The following is a 16,152-nucleotide window of genomic DNA, read 5'->3' as shown; positions in this document are numbered from 1 at the left end:
TCTTGCACCAAAACCACATTTTATTCGGATTCTTTTGCTTCTCATCCGTAAAAGCCGTCAAGATGGTAACAGCCCGCAACTGTGGCCGTGTGGGTAACGGACCACTCACACACCCGCTTACTGACCTACACAACTACCTGTGTTCATGATACGCTATTCACGACCCTGGTACGGTCACAGTGGGATAAAGTCGATAAAAAAATACATACCGTGATGTATATACGCGCATATATATTACACGGGTGTGGGGGGAGGGTATATACTTACACCTACACATACCAATGTGATCAGTCCGGCTGGGAGTGCGAGGAGGGAAGAGAGTCTACAGCCATCCTGATCGCACTGTAACAGAGGCGGCCATTGTTTAGTGTCTACATCCTGAGGCCCCTGCTGCCTCATGCCCCGTCCACAAAATGTCAGTCAAAGCTGCACTAGCTTACTTTAGCCATAGGTGGCGCCGTTTTACCACTTGTGAACCATGGTGGTAGCGGCCGTCAACAACGTCTATAAAGAAAAAAAGGAAAAAAAAAAAAACGGGGAATCCTAAAAACTAACGGAATCTACAGAAAAATGGAGACCGATTCACCCCCGCAGCTTAAAGGGCCCCATGTCTCCACCCCTGGACCCCCAAATAAAGCGCTCCGCCCGCTCCCTGATGTGTTGATCGATTGCACTGTGTTATTATATGTCATACCCATAGTCTGTAAAACGAGCCCCGGCTGGCCAGGTCTGCTGGGAGTTGTAGTCCCCAAGCAGCCTCAGACCACCCACAAGCCTCTTAAAGCGACAGATCAAAAAGAAACAAACTTTGGGCGTGCCGGATGTTAGGGCGGCACCCCGAGTATTTCCTAATGTTACTTAAATAAGATTTCACTAAGACGCTGGGAGGGTGAGGGGTAATTAGCAGTGGAAAAAAAAAAAAATTGCAATTTAAAAAAAAAAAAAAAAAAAATCTAGAAACTAAAACCCATTTCCTACAGCAACACAAGTCAGACATTTAAAGGGCAATTCCACCCGAAACAGGATTTATATTGCACAAAGGGGAGGGGCTAACATCTGGAGAGGAAGCGCCGCCCAGCATTTGGTACTCACTGCAAAGCATTATGGTCCTAAATTTCAGGACTGTGATTGATAATTTTTTTTAACATCCATGTATCATGAGGTGGAAGTGCCCTTTAATGTGTATGCATTGGTTAGTGACCCATGACCCTTCACCTGTACCCTGTACCCGAACCAAAGAGGTGACATAATAGCTGATGGGATAGAGGGGTCTGTGGGTGGCGTCCCCTGCTGGAGAGAGGGTGGGTGACAACTTTGGCTGTAGGTGGGGTCAGACAGGTCCCGCTCCAGTCCCATCATCCGCTCAGGAAGAATTTCTTGTAGTATTTGTTCATCTGCTCCAGGAAGATAAAAGTCAAAACGGTGTGAGGTCCCAGGCGGGCGTAGTACGGGGTGAAGCCCTTCCAGAGGCTGAAGAATCCCTCGTGTCTGACCACCTTCATCAGGACGTCCTGCGGGGGGGGAGAACAGTGAGGGCGGGGTTAGTGGGCAGGAAAGGGGCGTGGCACATGAAAAGGAGGAGTCTTCTAATCAAGCTCCTCCCCTAAGTATAAGGGCCCTGTTACACTGGACGATTATCACATAAATTATTAGTATATCATCTAAATTTTTACGATAATCGCTTTGTGTAAAAGCAGGCAGCGATCAACGACTAACGAGGAGTCGATCATCATTCATCAATCCATGTTCACTAATCGATCAGTGTAATTCCCCATCGTTCCGTCACTTGCTGGGATCAGATGGAGTAAGGATCGAAATTAACGACTATTGTTCTGTGCAATACAGTAAACGATTTCAGGTTACCGATAAAACGGTCTCGTCTGCTAGGACCCTGACATCTGGATATCTCAGGGAGGGGGAAGCTTCGGCTCCTGGCCGTACTCACCAGTCCATTCTTATACTCTGGTTTCCCATCGATCATACGCATGTTCTGTATCCTGCGGGCAGAGAGGGGATGGTGGATTAACGGCAATCTTGTGGCAATCCATAGCCCCTGTCCCACTGCTTAGGAGACCCCAAAAATCCAAACCCCCTTTCACCCCTGCCTTATGTAATGGGGTCCAATGGGACAGTATAGAACATACAGAGGCTCTACCACATACCACAGAAGGGCGCTATTACAGAGCATCCCTTGCTATTACTTAAAGGGGAACTCTGGTAAAATAAAATTTTTTATATATATATATTATATATGCATACATACATATTTACACCAACTGGTGTCAGTTATATAGATTTGCAATTTACTTTTATTAAAAATCTCCAGTCTTCCACTACTTATCAGCTGCTGTATGTCGTGCAGGAAGTGGTATATTCTCTCCAGTCTGACACAGTGCTCTCTGCTGCCACCTCTGTCCATGTCAGGAACTGTCCAGAGCAGGAGAGGTTTTCCATGGGGATTTGCGGCTGCTCTGGACAGTTCCTGACATGGACAGAGGTGGCAGCAGAGAGCACTGTCAGACTGGAGAGAATACACCACTTCCTGCAGGGCATACAACAGCTGATAAGTTCTGGAAGACTGGAGATTTTTTAATAGAAGTAAATTACAAATCTATATAACTTTCTGACACCGGCTCATCTGAAAAAAAAAATCCCTTTAAAGGACAACTCCGGCGGGACCCCCCCCCCCAAAAAAAAAACACATACACACACAGACACCATACTCACCATCCCTTCGGTGACGATCGCTAACTCCATTCGTCCGCCTCACCGTCACCTGCGTCCGCTGTCCAACGATGTCTCTTGCTTCCGGGTCCATGAGAGAGAAAAGGCTGCCAGCGCGCTTGCGCACCGGCAGCCTTTTCATTGGCTGGAGCGCATCACATGGCTTCCAGCAAGCTCAGCCAATCAGGGCTGAGCAAGCTGGAAGCCATGTGATGCGCTCCAGCCAATGAAAAGGCTGCTGGTGCGCATGTGCACCAGCAGCCTTTTCTCTCCCATTCACTCTCAATGAAGACGCCGTGAATGAAGAGGACCGTGACGACCGTAATAGGTAATGTATATATTCTTTAGCTTTCGGGGTGGGAGGTCGGGGGTCGGAAAGTGGGGGAAGGGGGCCAGACCGGGTACCTGGGGCCCTGACTTCCGGCACAGGAAGCGCACGTCAGAGACGCTTCCTGTGTCAGAAGTCACAGCCCCGGCGTACAGGGAGCTCACTGAAGCGACGCGCTGCCGGGGATAGGACGGGACACCCCCGGCAGCCGCGCATCAGCCGGGGACAGCGCCTGAAGAAGAAGAGGATCGCCGGGGGAGCGGGTTGTCAGGTGAGTTTGTGTGTTTGTTTTTTTAAGTACTGCTTAGCATAGAGGAAAGGGGGGGGGCATCTATAATGGGGGGAGAAAAGGGGCCATCTTCAAGGGGGGGGAGAGGGGGCCATCTATAAGGGGAGGGGGTATCTATAAGGGGGGGAGAAGAGGGGGCATCTATAATGGGGGGGGGAGGGGGCATCTATAATGGGGGTAGAGGGGGTCATCTATAAGGGGAGGGGGTATCTATAATGGGGGGGAGAAGAGGGTGCATCTATAATGGGGGGGAGGAGGGGGCATCTATAATGGGGGGGAGGAGGGGGCATCTATAATGGGGGGGAGGAGGGGGCATCTATAAGTGTAGGGCAGACTGGCTGCAGACACTGGGAGATAGATATATGCACAATTATTATTATCAGGGCCCCTCAGGTGTCTGTATTGTAGGGGGTCACTTGCATTAGTCACTAGGTGAGAGATATATCTATTTATATACACATCTTGTGGGGGGTCACTATGGCTGCAGTCATAAGTCTAGCTCAGTATGTATAGACTGTTGCAAGCTTTTAAAGGGAACCTGTCACCCCCGGTGACGGGGTGACAGGCTCCCAACCCCCCGTTAGAACCCCCCTATACTCACCTCATCCCGCCGGGTCCCGCTTCTGAAGATGGTCGGGTCACGGAGATCTCAGCCGCTGCAGCCCGGCGCGCACACTGAGAGATGAGTCCAACGCTCATAGAGAATGACAGGAGTGCTGGACTCTCCCGTCATTCTCTATGAGCGTTGGACTCATCTCTCAGCACACGCCGGGCTGCAGCGGCTGAGATCTCCGTGACCCGACCATCTTCAGAAGCGGGACCCGGCGCGATGAGGTGAGTATAGGGGGGTTGGGAGCCTGTCACCCCGGCACGGGGGTCGACAGGTTCCCTTTAAGTTCAAGTTCAGAAGAGTAAGCCTCATTAAAAGGCTAGCCAAGTGAGGCTGAAGTACTGAGTCAGACTGGATATGGTTGTCAAGTTGCAAGTTTTCATGTTGAACGTTTTCAAACTAAGAAAAGAAAGGATCTAAAGGAGGAGGAGGAGGAGGAGGAGGCTGCCGCGGCCTCTGCACACAGTAAGTCCCATTTAACATAACATTAATTTTACATGGTTTAAAATGTTGGCGGCCAAATATTCTATTTGGCGCCTAAATTTTTCAGGTTAGGAGCCAATGGCTCCTAGGTAAATTTTTTAGTCTGGAGCCCTGCCCTTTCCCCAAATACAGGTATGTTGCTAACGGCTGCTAGGAGCCGCCACTCCCCTCTCCAGAGACCCTGCATGGTATCTGTACCATAATGAAGGTATACCCCCACACACACCTGCTGTCTCCCTCCTACCTCACCATGATATTGAGTGTAATCCAGGATTCTATTCATGAACCAGGAGGCTCAGGATGAACAGACTATAGTGCTGCAGGGTTACCTGGTCTTGGCGATGTCTACGGGCATGGAGGCGGCTGTGGTGACCAGTCCACTGATCATACTGGCACAGAAGTGGCACAGGATGTCATCCCGGAAATAGCCTAGAGGACAAGAAGAAGGTATAAGCAGCTTATACTACCCCGGCCAGGCGGACACCTTCATGCTGACAGCCTCCACATTGTCATCTCACCAGAGTCCAGAAGAAACTGCTTAGACTGGGAGTAAGAGGCCAACTGGGCGGCATTCACCACCACTGCCCGGGCCATAGTAGGTATGCAACCCTGAGAGAGAGAAGGGAGGGTTATGGTAGTGCCAGGAAGCCATGGGGAGTCACACCGTGTGTACAGAGGTATATAGATGTATACCCACCCACATACAGATCTATATAGATGTATACCCACCCACATACAGATCTATATAGATGTATACCCACCCACATACAGGCGTATATAGAAGTATACCCGCCCTATATAGATGGACACCCACCCATGTATAGACCCATATTATATTATATATATATATATATATATATATATATATATATATATATATGCATACAAATACACACACAGTGGTGCCTTGGATTACAAGCATAATACGTTCCAGGACGGCGCTTGTAATCCGAATCCACTCTTAAAACCAAAGCAAATTTTCCCATAGGAAATCATAGAAATGCAGACAATTGGTTCCACACTCCAAAAATGATTTTTTATTCTGAATAACATGGAAAACAGATAAAACAAACATTTATAAGCAGCTGGATATGTGATATATAAGTTACTGTACAGTATAGCAGCATGTGGTGTATAATGTATAGTAACTGTATAACCCTGATAACACAGCAGCAGCTGGATATGTGATATATAAGTTACTGTACAGTATAGCAGCATGTGGTGTATAATGTATAGTAACTGTATAACCCTGATAACACAGCAGCAGCTGGATATGTGATATATAAGTTACTGTACAGTATAGCAGCATGTGGTGTATAATGTATAGTAACTGTATAACCCTGATAACACAGCAGCTGGATATGTGATATATAAGTTACTGTACAGTATAGCAGCATGTGGTGTATAATGTATAGTAACTGTATAACCCTGATAACACAGCAGCAGCTGGATATGTGATATATAAGTTACTGTACAGTATAGCAGCATGTGGAGTATAATGTATAGTAACTGTATAACCCTGATAACACAGAAGCTGGATATGTGATATATAAGTTACTGTACAGTATAGCAGCATGTGGTGTATAATGTATAGTAACTGTATAACCCTCATAACACAGCAGCAGCTGGATATGTGATATATAAGTTACTGTACAGTATAGCAGCATGTGGTGTATAATGTATAGTAACTGTATAACCCTGGTAACACAGCAGCTGGATATGTGATATATAAGTTACTGTACAGTATAGCAATCAGCATGTGGTGTATAATGTATAGTAACTGTATAACCCTGATAACACAGCAGCAGTTTGTAGATACAGGGTGAAACTGCAGATCCCCAAAATACAGTAGTGTAGTACAACAGGCTAGAATAGAGAATCAGGGCTGCTGTCAGAGGTCTGTGTGGTCACATGACAGCAATGAGAAAGGGGCGTGTGTTCAGCCTGGACCAATCGGGACTGACAGAGACTGCAGGGAGTATGAAGGAATGAGCAGGGCAGATGTGGGCACATACATGCAGCACTCTCTGTCCGGGGAGAGAGGGGTTACAGCTATGGAGAGATTACCCCCACAGTCCTGTTCCCTGATGTAAGCCCCAGCCTGAAGTGGATCTGCTATGATTTGGAAGGTGAGGGAGGCTTCCTGGGTCAGAGTACAGGGCTGTACCATGCCCCTCCCCCACTCCCCCTCCCACCCAGTACAGGGAGCTCTTACACCAAAGCAATGCTCTTACACCAAGTCACAATTTTGAAAAACTGTGAGCTCTTCTTCCAAAACGCTCTTAATCCAAGTTATTCTTAAACCAAGGTACCACTGTATATATATATATATATATATATATATATATATATATATATATAGACATACAATGGTACCTTGGTTTAAGAATAACCTGGATTGAGAGCGTTTTGCAAGAAGAGCTGACACATTTTCAAAATTGTAACATGGTATAGGAGCATTGCTTTGGTGTAAGAGCTCCCTGTACTTGCATAGCGGGGTCTACAGCTCTGTACTCTGGCCCAGGAAGTCTCCCTCACCTTCCAAATCATAGCAGATCCACTTCAGGCTGGGGCTTACATCAGGGAACAGGACTGTGGAGGTAATCTCCTAATAACTGTAAGCCCTCTGCTATACTGTGCCCATATCTGCCTTGCTCATTCCTCCATGCTCCCTGCAGTCTCTGTAAGTTCTTGTGTTTCCCATCTTCTCCATTCCTGCTATAATGGGCCTGCACTTACACTCAGCCATACACACTGCTGCTATAATGAGCCTGCACTTACATTCAGCTATACACACTGCTGCTATAATGAGCCTGCACTTACACTCAGCTACACACACTGCTGTATATAAAGGTTCTGTCACTGTCCTCCTGCGCAGCTCTGTGAAGCTCACTTCCTTATTGGTCTAGGCTGACCCCCCCCCCTTCCCCATTGCTGTCATGTGACCACACAGACCTCTGACAGCAGTCCTGCTTCTTAATTCTAGCCTGTTGTACTACACTACTGCATTATAGGGATCTGCAGCTCCATTCTGTATGTTCACATTGCTGCAGTGTTATCAGGGTTACACAGTTACTATACATTACACACCACATGCTGCTATACTGTACAGTAACTTATATATCACATATCCAGCTGCTGCTGTGTTATCAGGGTTATACAGTTACTATACATTATATACCACATGCTGCTATACTGTACAGTAACTTATATATCACATATCCAGCTGCTGCTGTGTTATCAGGGTTATACAGTTACTATACATTATACACCACATGCTGCTATACTGTACAGTAACTTATATATCACATATCCAGCTTCTGTGTTATCAGGGTTATACAGTTGCTATACATTATTCACCACATGCTGCTATACTGTACAGTAACTTATATATCACATATCCAGCTGCTGTGTTATCAGGGTTATACAGTTGCTATACATTATTCACCACATGCTGCTATACTGTACAGTAACTTATATATCACATATCCAGCTGCTGTGTTATCAGGGTTATACAGTTACTATACATTATATACCACATGCTGATTGTTATACTGTACAGTAACTTATATATCACATATCCAGCTGCTGTGTTATCAGGGTTATACAGTTACTATACATTATATACCACATGCTGCTATACTGTACAGTAACTTATATATCACATATCCAGCTGCTGTGTTATCAGGGTTATACAGTTACTATACATTATATACCACATGCTGCTATACTGTACAGTAACATATATCACATATCCAGCTGTTGCTGTGTTATCAGGGTTATACAGTTACTATACATTATATACCACATGCTGCTATACTGTACAGTAACTTATATATCACATATCCAGCTGCTGTGTTATCAGGGTTATGCAGTTACTATACATTATATACCACATGCTGCTATACTGTACAGTAACTCATATATCACATATCCAGCTGCTGTGTTATCAGGGTTATACAGTTACTATACATTATACACCACATGCTGCTATACTGTACAGTAACTTATATATCACATATTCAGCTGTTTCTCATTGTTTGTTTAATTAGTTTTACATGTTATTCAGAATAAAAAATGATTTTTGGGGTGTGGAACCAATTGTCTGCATTTCAGTGATTTCTTAAGGGAAAGTGGACCACTGTATAAGTATAAAGATGTATAACCATGTATACAGATGTATACCCAAGTATATATATGTATAGCGATGTGTACCCATGTATATAGATGTATGGCCATGTATACAGATGTATACCCACCCTCCACAGCGTGGTGATGCCCTCCTCCCTGGACATCCTGACTAGAGCATTGAAGACGTTGCTGTATCCTCTCCTCTGGTCTGGCGGTAACCTGCCGGACAATAAGGAAGCCATTACTAATACCGTCCATACACAGACACCATAGCAGAGGGCCCAACATGCCTCGTATAGCAGATATGTAAAATATAGAGGGGTTATTTAGGATTAGAGAAAAGATACTTTCCTGCAAAAACAGCGCCACCCCTGCCTTCAGGCTGTGTATGGTATTACAACGCCGCTCCACTCCTTGGAACTGAGCTGCAGTACCACCTCCTAACTGAGGACAGGGGTGGCGCTGTTTTTTGAAAAATGTGCCATGTTTATTTTAAGCCTGGATAACCCCTTTAAGGAAGGTTTCCCAGACATCACATGACTATACTGAGACGTAACGTGAGAAAGCAGCCACCGGGGGCGCTGTGTGAACACCGTACCTCCCATCTGCTGTCATCCTGATGAGCGCCACCTCCGCAGGGGTCCCCACAAAGGCCCCCGTGGCCCCAGCCGTCATCCCTATAGCCGCCTTCATCAGGAAGTTGGGGGGGGTCCCGTCCGCCTTCGTCATCTTCTCGAAGAGAATGGTGTAAATGCCGAGCCGGGTGGTGGTATAGGTGGCCTGGCGCAGCAGCCCGGCGGATAACCTGAGGATCATACAGCATCAGTCACCTATATGGCTGGGGGTCCGGCCTCTGGGACCACCACCATGGGTCAGGACCCCCAACCCCAGGACATAAGGAGGCTCACCCTGTGTAGATGCCCCGCAGACCCTCGTTCCTCAGGATGCTGCCCACCGCATGGAAGCTGGTCTTGTACTCCTTGGTCTTGGCTCCCTCCCCGCTCAGCTGCATGCGATTCTTCACCAGGTCCAGCGGCTGCACAAACACGGTGGCGCCCATCCTGGGAAGGGAGACGCCAGGTCAGTCATAAAAGCGTATGTTGTTATACAATATACAGCACCCGGCCTCGTACAGCGGCCGTCATTATACAATATACAGCGCCAGGCATCATACAATATACAGCGCCGGGCATCATACAATATACAGCCCCCGGCATCATACAATATACAGCCCCCGGCATCATACATTACACAGCGGCCGTCATTATACAATATACAGCAGCCGTCATTATACAATATACAGCGCCCGGCATTATACAATATACAGAGGCCGTCATTATACAATATACAGCACCCGGCCTCGTACAGCGGCCGTCATTATACAATATACAGCGCAAGGCATTATACAATATACAGCGCCCGGCATCATACATTACACAGCGGCCGTCATTATACAATATACAGCGCCCGTCATCATACAATATACAGCGCCCGGCATCATACAATATACAGCGCCCGGCATTATACAATATACAGCGCCCGGCATTATACAATATACAGCGCCCGGCATTATACAATATACAGCGCCCGGCATTATACAATATACAGCGCCCGGCATTATACAATATACAGCGCCCGGCATTATACAATATACAGCGCCCGGCATTATACAATATACAGCGCCCGGCATTATACAATATACAGCGCCCGGCATTATACAATATACAGCGCCCGGCATTATACAATATACAGCGCCCGGCATTATACAATATACAGCGCCCGGCATTATACAATATACAGTGCCCGGCATTATACAATATACAGCGCCCGGCATCATACATTACACAGCGGCCGTCATTATACAATATACAGCGCCCGGAATTATACAATATACAGTGCCAATAAGTATAAAGTGCCGCCATCACACAGCGCCCATCATTACACAGCGCCCATCATTATACAATATACAGTGGCCGCCATCACACACGGCCCCTCATCATGCAGCATCCATCATTATACAGCACCTGTCATCATACAGTGTCGGTCATCACACGGCGCCCGTCGTCATTATATTGTTACTGTGGCTGTCAGTTTTATCAGGGGTGGTTACTGTGACTGTCAGTTGTATTGGGGGGTTGTTACTGTGACTGTCAGTTGTATTGGGGGGTTGTTACTGTGACTGTCAGTTGTATTGGGGGGTTGTTACTGTGACTGTCAGTTGTATTGGGGGGTTGTTACTGTGGCTGTCAGTTGTTTAGGTCAGTGATTTTCAACCAGTGTGCCGCGACACATGGTCAGGTGTGCCGCGGGGAAAGTTCCCCAAACTATGGTGACCCTGTGAAACAGGAGAAAACAATGGGGGAGAGAAACCTGGGGATAGGGGAGAAGCAGGGGGGAGAGAAACAGCGGAGAGAAGCAGGGGGGAGAGAAGTTTGGTGGAGAGAAGCACGGGGGAGAGAAGTATGGGGGAGAGAAGTATGGTGGAGAGAAGCACAGGAGAGAAGTATGGTGGAGAGAAGTATGGTGGAGAGAAGTATGGTGGAGAGAAGTATGGTGGAGAGAAGTATGGTGGAGAGAAGTATGGTGGAGAGAAGTATGGTGGAGAGAAGTATGGTGGAGAGAAGTATGGTGGAGAGAAGTATGGTGGAGAGAAGTATGGTGGAGAGAAGTATGGTGGAGAGAAGTATGGTGGAGAGAAGTATGGTGGAGAGAAGTATGGTGGAGAGAAGTATGGTGGAGAGAAGTATGGTGGAGAGAAGTATGGTGGAGAGAAGTATGGTGGAGAGAAGTATGGTGGAGAGAAGTATGGTGGAGAGAAGTATGGTGGAGAGAAGTATGGTGGAGAGAAGTATGGTGGAGAGAAGCACAGGAGAGAAGTAGGGGGGAGAAGTATGGGGGAGAGAAGCACAGGAAAGAAGCAGGGGGAGAAGTATGGTGGAGAGAAGCACAGGAGAGAAGTAGGGGGGAGAAGTATGGGGGAGAGAAGTATGGGGGAGAGAAGCACAGGAAAGAGGCAGGGGGAGAAGTATGGGGGAGAGAAGCACAGGAAAGAAGCAGGGGGGAGAAGTATGGGGGAGAGAAGCACAGGAAAGAAGCAGGGGGAGAAGTATGGGGGAGAGAAGCACAGGAAAGAAGCAGGGGGAGAAGTATGGTGGAGAGAAGCACAGGAGAGAAGTAGGGGGGAGAAGTACAGGAGAGAAGTAGGGGGGAGAAGTATGGGGGAGAGAAGTATGGTGGAGAGAAGCACAGGAGAGAAGTAGGGGGGAGAAGTATGGGGGAGAGAAGTATGGTGGAGAGAAGCACAGGAGAGAAGTAGGGGGGAGAAGTATGGGGGAGAGACGTATGGGGGAGAGAAGCACAGGAAAGAAGCAGGGGGGAGAAGTATGGTGGAGAGAAGCACAGGGGGGAGAAGAAAACAGGCCCAGGTTTCACACTGAGTGAGTATAAATACATTTAGAATCTATATTATTAACTATATGTATAATATGTACTGTTTTAGTGTCATTTTGTGCCATTTTGGTTGGTGGTGTGCCCCTGGGATTTTTTAAGTATAAAAAGTGTGCCACGGCTCAAAAAAGGTTGAAAATCACTGGTTTAGGGGGTGGTTACTGTGGCTGTCAGTTGTATTGGGGTGGTTACTATGGCTGTCAGTTGTTTAGGGGGTTGTTACTGTGGCTGTCAGTTGTTTAGGGGGTGGTTACTGTGGCTGTCAGTTGTATTGGGGGTTGTTACTGTGGCTGTCAGTTGTTTAGGGGGTGGTTACTGTGGCTGTCAGTTGTATTGGGGGTTGTTACTGTGACTGTCAGTTGTTTAGGGGGTGGTTACTGTGGCTGTCAGTTGTATTGGGGGTTGTTACTGTGGCTGTCAGTTGTTTAGGGGGTTGTTACTGTGGCTGTCAGTTGTTTAGGGGGTGGTTACTGTGGCTGTCAGTTGTATTGCGGGTTGTTACTGTGGCTGTCAGTTGTTTAGGGGGTGGTTACTGTGGCTGTCAGTTGTATTGGGGGTTGTTACTGTGGCTGTCAGTTGTTTAGGGGGTGGTTACTGTGGCTGTCAGTTGTATTGGGGGTTGTTACTGTGGCTGTCAGTTGTTTAGGGGGTGGTTACTGTGGCTGTCAGTTGTATTGCGGGTTGTTACTGTGGCTGTCAGTTGTTTAGGGGTGGTTACTGTGGCTGTCAGTTGTATTGGGGGTTGTTACTGTGGCTGTCAGTTGTATTGGGAGTGGTTACTGTGGCTGTCAGTTGTATTGGGGGTTGTTACTGTGGCTGTCAGTTGTTTAGGGGGTTGTTACTGTGGCTGTCAGTTGTTTAGGGGGTGGTTACTGTGGCTGTCAGTTGTATTGCGGGTTGTTACTGTGGCTGTCAGTTGTTTAGGGGGTGGTTACTGTGGCTGTCAGTTGTATTGGGGGTTGTTACTGTGGCTGTAAGTTGTTTAGGGGGTGGTTACTGTGGCTGTCAGTTGTATTGCGGGTTGTTACTGTGGCTGTCAGTTGTTTAGGGGTGGTTACTGTGGCTGTCAGTTGTATTGGGGGTTGTTACTGTGGCTGTCAGTTGTATTGGGAGTGGTTACTGTGGCTGTCAGTTGTATTGGGGTTGTTACTGTGGCTGTCAGTTGTATTGGGAGTTGTTACTGTGGCTGTCAGTTGTATTGGGAGTGGTTACTGTGGCTGTCAGTTGTATTGGGAGTGGTTACTGTGGCTGTCAGTTGTATTGGGGGTTGTTACTGTGGCTGTCCGTTGTATTGGGGGTTGTTACTGTGGCTGTCAGTTGTATCGGGGGTTGTTACTGTGGCTGTCAGTTGTATCGGGGGTGGTTACTGTGGCTGTCAGTTGTATAGGGGGTGGTTACTGTGGCTGTCAGTTGTATCGGGGGTGGTTACTGTGGCTGTCAGTTGTATTGGGGGTTGTTTCTGTGGCTTTCAGTTGTATTGGGAGGGGTTACTGTGGCTGTCAGTTGTATTGGGAGTGGTTACTGTGGCTGTCAGTTGTATTGGGAGTGGTTACTGTGGCTGTCAGTTGTATTGGGAGTGGTTACTGTGGCTGTCAGTTGTATTGGGAGTGGTTACTGTGGCTGTCAGTTGTGTTGTGGGTGGTTACTGTGGCTGTCAGTTGTATTGGGGGTTGTTACTGTGGCTGTCAGTTGTATCGGGGGTGGTTACTGTGGCTGTCAGTTGTATCAGTATGCCTACATTAGATCTGATATGGACTGACAATGCACATAAAGAGGTTCTGCAGCAGCGGAGGAGAATAGGGAATAACACACTTCCTATAGTATATATATATATATATATATATATGACGCTGCCAGCTGGGGACATTATCCTCATCTTACCCTCCTGTATCAGTGACACATCACACATCTGTACAAGCCCTGTTATGGTCAGGAAACCATCAGCAGGCAGGCAGGCCAGTGACTGCTGACAGACCTGTCCCCCATGTGACCTCCTCTCACCAGCCAGGATTACAGTGATAGGGAAACCATCAGCAGGCAGGGACTGCTGACAGACCTGTCCCCCATGTGGCCTACTCTCACCAGCCAGGCTTGCAGTGATAGGGAAAGCATCAGCAGGCAGTGACTGCTGACAGACCTGTCCCTCACGTGGCCAGCCAGGCTTAAAGTGATAGGGAAACCATCAGCAGGCAGGCAGTGACTGCTGACAGACCTGTCCCCCATGTGGCCTCCTCTCACCAGCCGGGACTACAGTGATAGGGAAACCATCAGCAGGCAGGCAGTGACTGCTGACAGACCTGTCCCTCACATGGCTTCCTCTCACCCGCCGGGACTACAGTGATAGGGAAACCATCAGCAGGCAGGCAGTGACTGCTGACAGACCTGTCCCTCACATGGCTTCCTCTCACCAGCCGGGACTACAGTGATAGGGAAACCATCAGCAGGCAGGCCGGTGACTGCTGACAGACCTGTCCCTCACGTGGCCTCCTCTCACCCGCCGGGACTACAGTGATAGGGAAACCATCAGCAGGCAGGCAGTGACTGCTGACAGACCTGTCCCTCACATGGCTTCCTCTCACCAGCCGGGACTACAGTGATAGTGAAACCATCAGCAGGCTGGTCAGCAGCCGCCTCCTTGCTGGCGGTATCCATGCAGCTGTTACCTCAGTAGTTGTGAGCAGCAAAGTCTACACTCCAAAGGTCAGACATGTGATACAGCGCCACCATGCACCCCCAGACCAAAGGTGAATGAATTAAAGGGGTACCCCCACCTCCTAAAGTGACCTAATATATAATATATAAACCAGCCCTCCTTATAGGGAACACTAAAGGGGGCTTCAATGATATTGGCTTAAAAGAGTAGCCCCCCCCCCCCTGAAAAGGTACATCAATGGGCTGCCCCAACTAGTACATACAGGTAACAGAGCCCTACCACAATGAATCGGGGGGGAACCCCATCTCTAAGAATGAATTACATGGGAGCCCTGCGGCAGACATTACCCGGCCAGCCCCCCGAAGAGGAACTTGATGGCCTTGGGGGAGGTCCTCTCCTTGCCGCTCGCCGCTGCCATCTTATCACCGACTGACCGGAGAGACCCCCAAGGTGACACGGGAGGTGTGCGAGCTCAGCGAGGGGGCGGGACCAGAGGACGTGAGCGCGGAAGGACGCGGCGGACATATTGGAAGAGGGCAGAAGCACGCCGGCGGCCATGTTTGATGTGGGAAGGGTAACACTCTGCCATAGGAAGGAGATTCTGTACACACCAGTTGATGGCTGATGGTCGCCAAATTCTCATCTGTTCATGAGGAAAATATAAATAAATATATGTATAAAAATATGTATTTTATTATTGCATCTTGGCTAATGTTTGTTTACTGTATATCAATAAAGTTTTATACTGTATTTGCAATTAAACATATTGTAGGAAATTTAAAGGAGTTATTTAGCGGTAGAAAAAGATGGCCATTTTCCTTCAGAGACAGCACCACTATTGTCTCCAGTTCCGGTGTGGTTTGCAATCAAGCGGTGCTGTCTCTGGAAGAAAGTGGCCATGTTTTTCTAATGCTGGATAACCCCTTTAAGGAGTTTGGAAATGGTGACGGGAAAGTGTAGAAATTGGCCATGAAAACATGTCAATGTGAATGGAGGTCGGAGGTGAACATGGAGGTTACCAACCACAATGTAATGTGGATGGAGGATGGAGGAGGCCACGTCCTATACAGGGTGAGGATGGAGGAGGCCGTGTCCTATACAGGGTGAGGATGGAGGAGGCCGTGTCCTCTACAGGGTGAGGATGGAGGAGGCCGTGTACTATACAGGGTGAGGATGGAGGATGGAGGAGGCCGTGTCCTATACAGGGTGAGGATGGAGGAGGCCATGTACTATACAGGGTGAGGATGGAGGAGGCCGCGTCCTCTACAGGGTGAGGATGGAGGAGGCCGTGTCCTCTACAGGGTGAGGATGGAGGAGGCCGCGTCCTATACAGGGTGAGGATGGAGGAGGCCGTGTCCTATACAGGGTGAGGATGGAGGAGGCCGCGTCCTATACAGGGTGAGGATGGAGGAGGCCGTGTCCTATACAGGGTGAGGATGGAGGATGGAGGAGGCCGTGTCCTATACAGGGTGAGGATGGAGGAGGCC

The 16,152-nt window shown here is 48.1% G+C and overlaps 1 protein-coding gene across 1 annotated transcript; it reads right to left on the bottom strand.

Annotated features, from left to right (window-relative positions):
• Positions 1–15,166, bottom strand: SLC25A11 (solute carrier family 25 member 11). Its single transcript, XM_069949071.1, has 8 exons — positions 15,013–15,166; positions 9,474–9,626; positions 9,164–9,370; positions 8,694–8,784; positions 4,953–5,043; positions 4,764–4,863; positions 1,946–1,997; positions 1–1,511 (listed from the first exon to the last, which is right to left on the bottom strand). Exons 1-8 carry the CDS (start codon positions 15,081–15,083, stop codon positions 1,356–1,358), a joined length of 921 nt encoding a protein of 306 aa, XP_069805172.1. The 5' UTR covers positions 15,084–15,166; the 3' UTR covers positions 1–1,355.
• Between the last annotated feature and the right edge of the window lie 986 nt (positions 15,167–16,152).

Source organism: Dendropsophus ebraccatus, chromosome 1 (assembly GCF_027789765.1).
Source record: "Dendropsophus ebraccatus isolate aDenEbr1 chromosome 1, aDenEbr1.pat, whole genome shotgun sequence".
NCBI classification, from domain to species: Eukaryota; Metazoa; Chordata; class Amphibia; order Anura; family Hylidae; genus Dendropsophus; species Dendropsophus ebraccatus.
This window is presented reverse-complemented; position numbering and strand designations above follow the sequence as displayed.

Coding starts and splice junctions, on each gene's coding strand:
- SLC25A11 (XM_069949071.1), bottom strand. CDS start 15,083: ATGGCAGCGGCGAGCGGCAAGGAGAGGACCTCCCCCAAGGCCATCAAG. Junction 8,785..9,163: donor AGGATGACAGCAGATGGGAG/GTACGGTGTTCA, acceptor ATTGTCCGGCAG/GTTACCGCCAGACCAGAGGA. Junction 4,864..4,952: donor GCAGTTTCTTCTGGACTCTG/GTGAGATGACAA, acceptor CTTGTCCTCTAG/GCTATTTCCGGGATGACATC.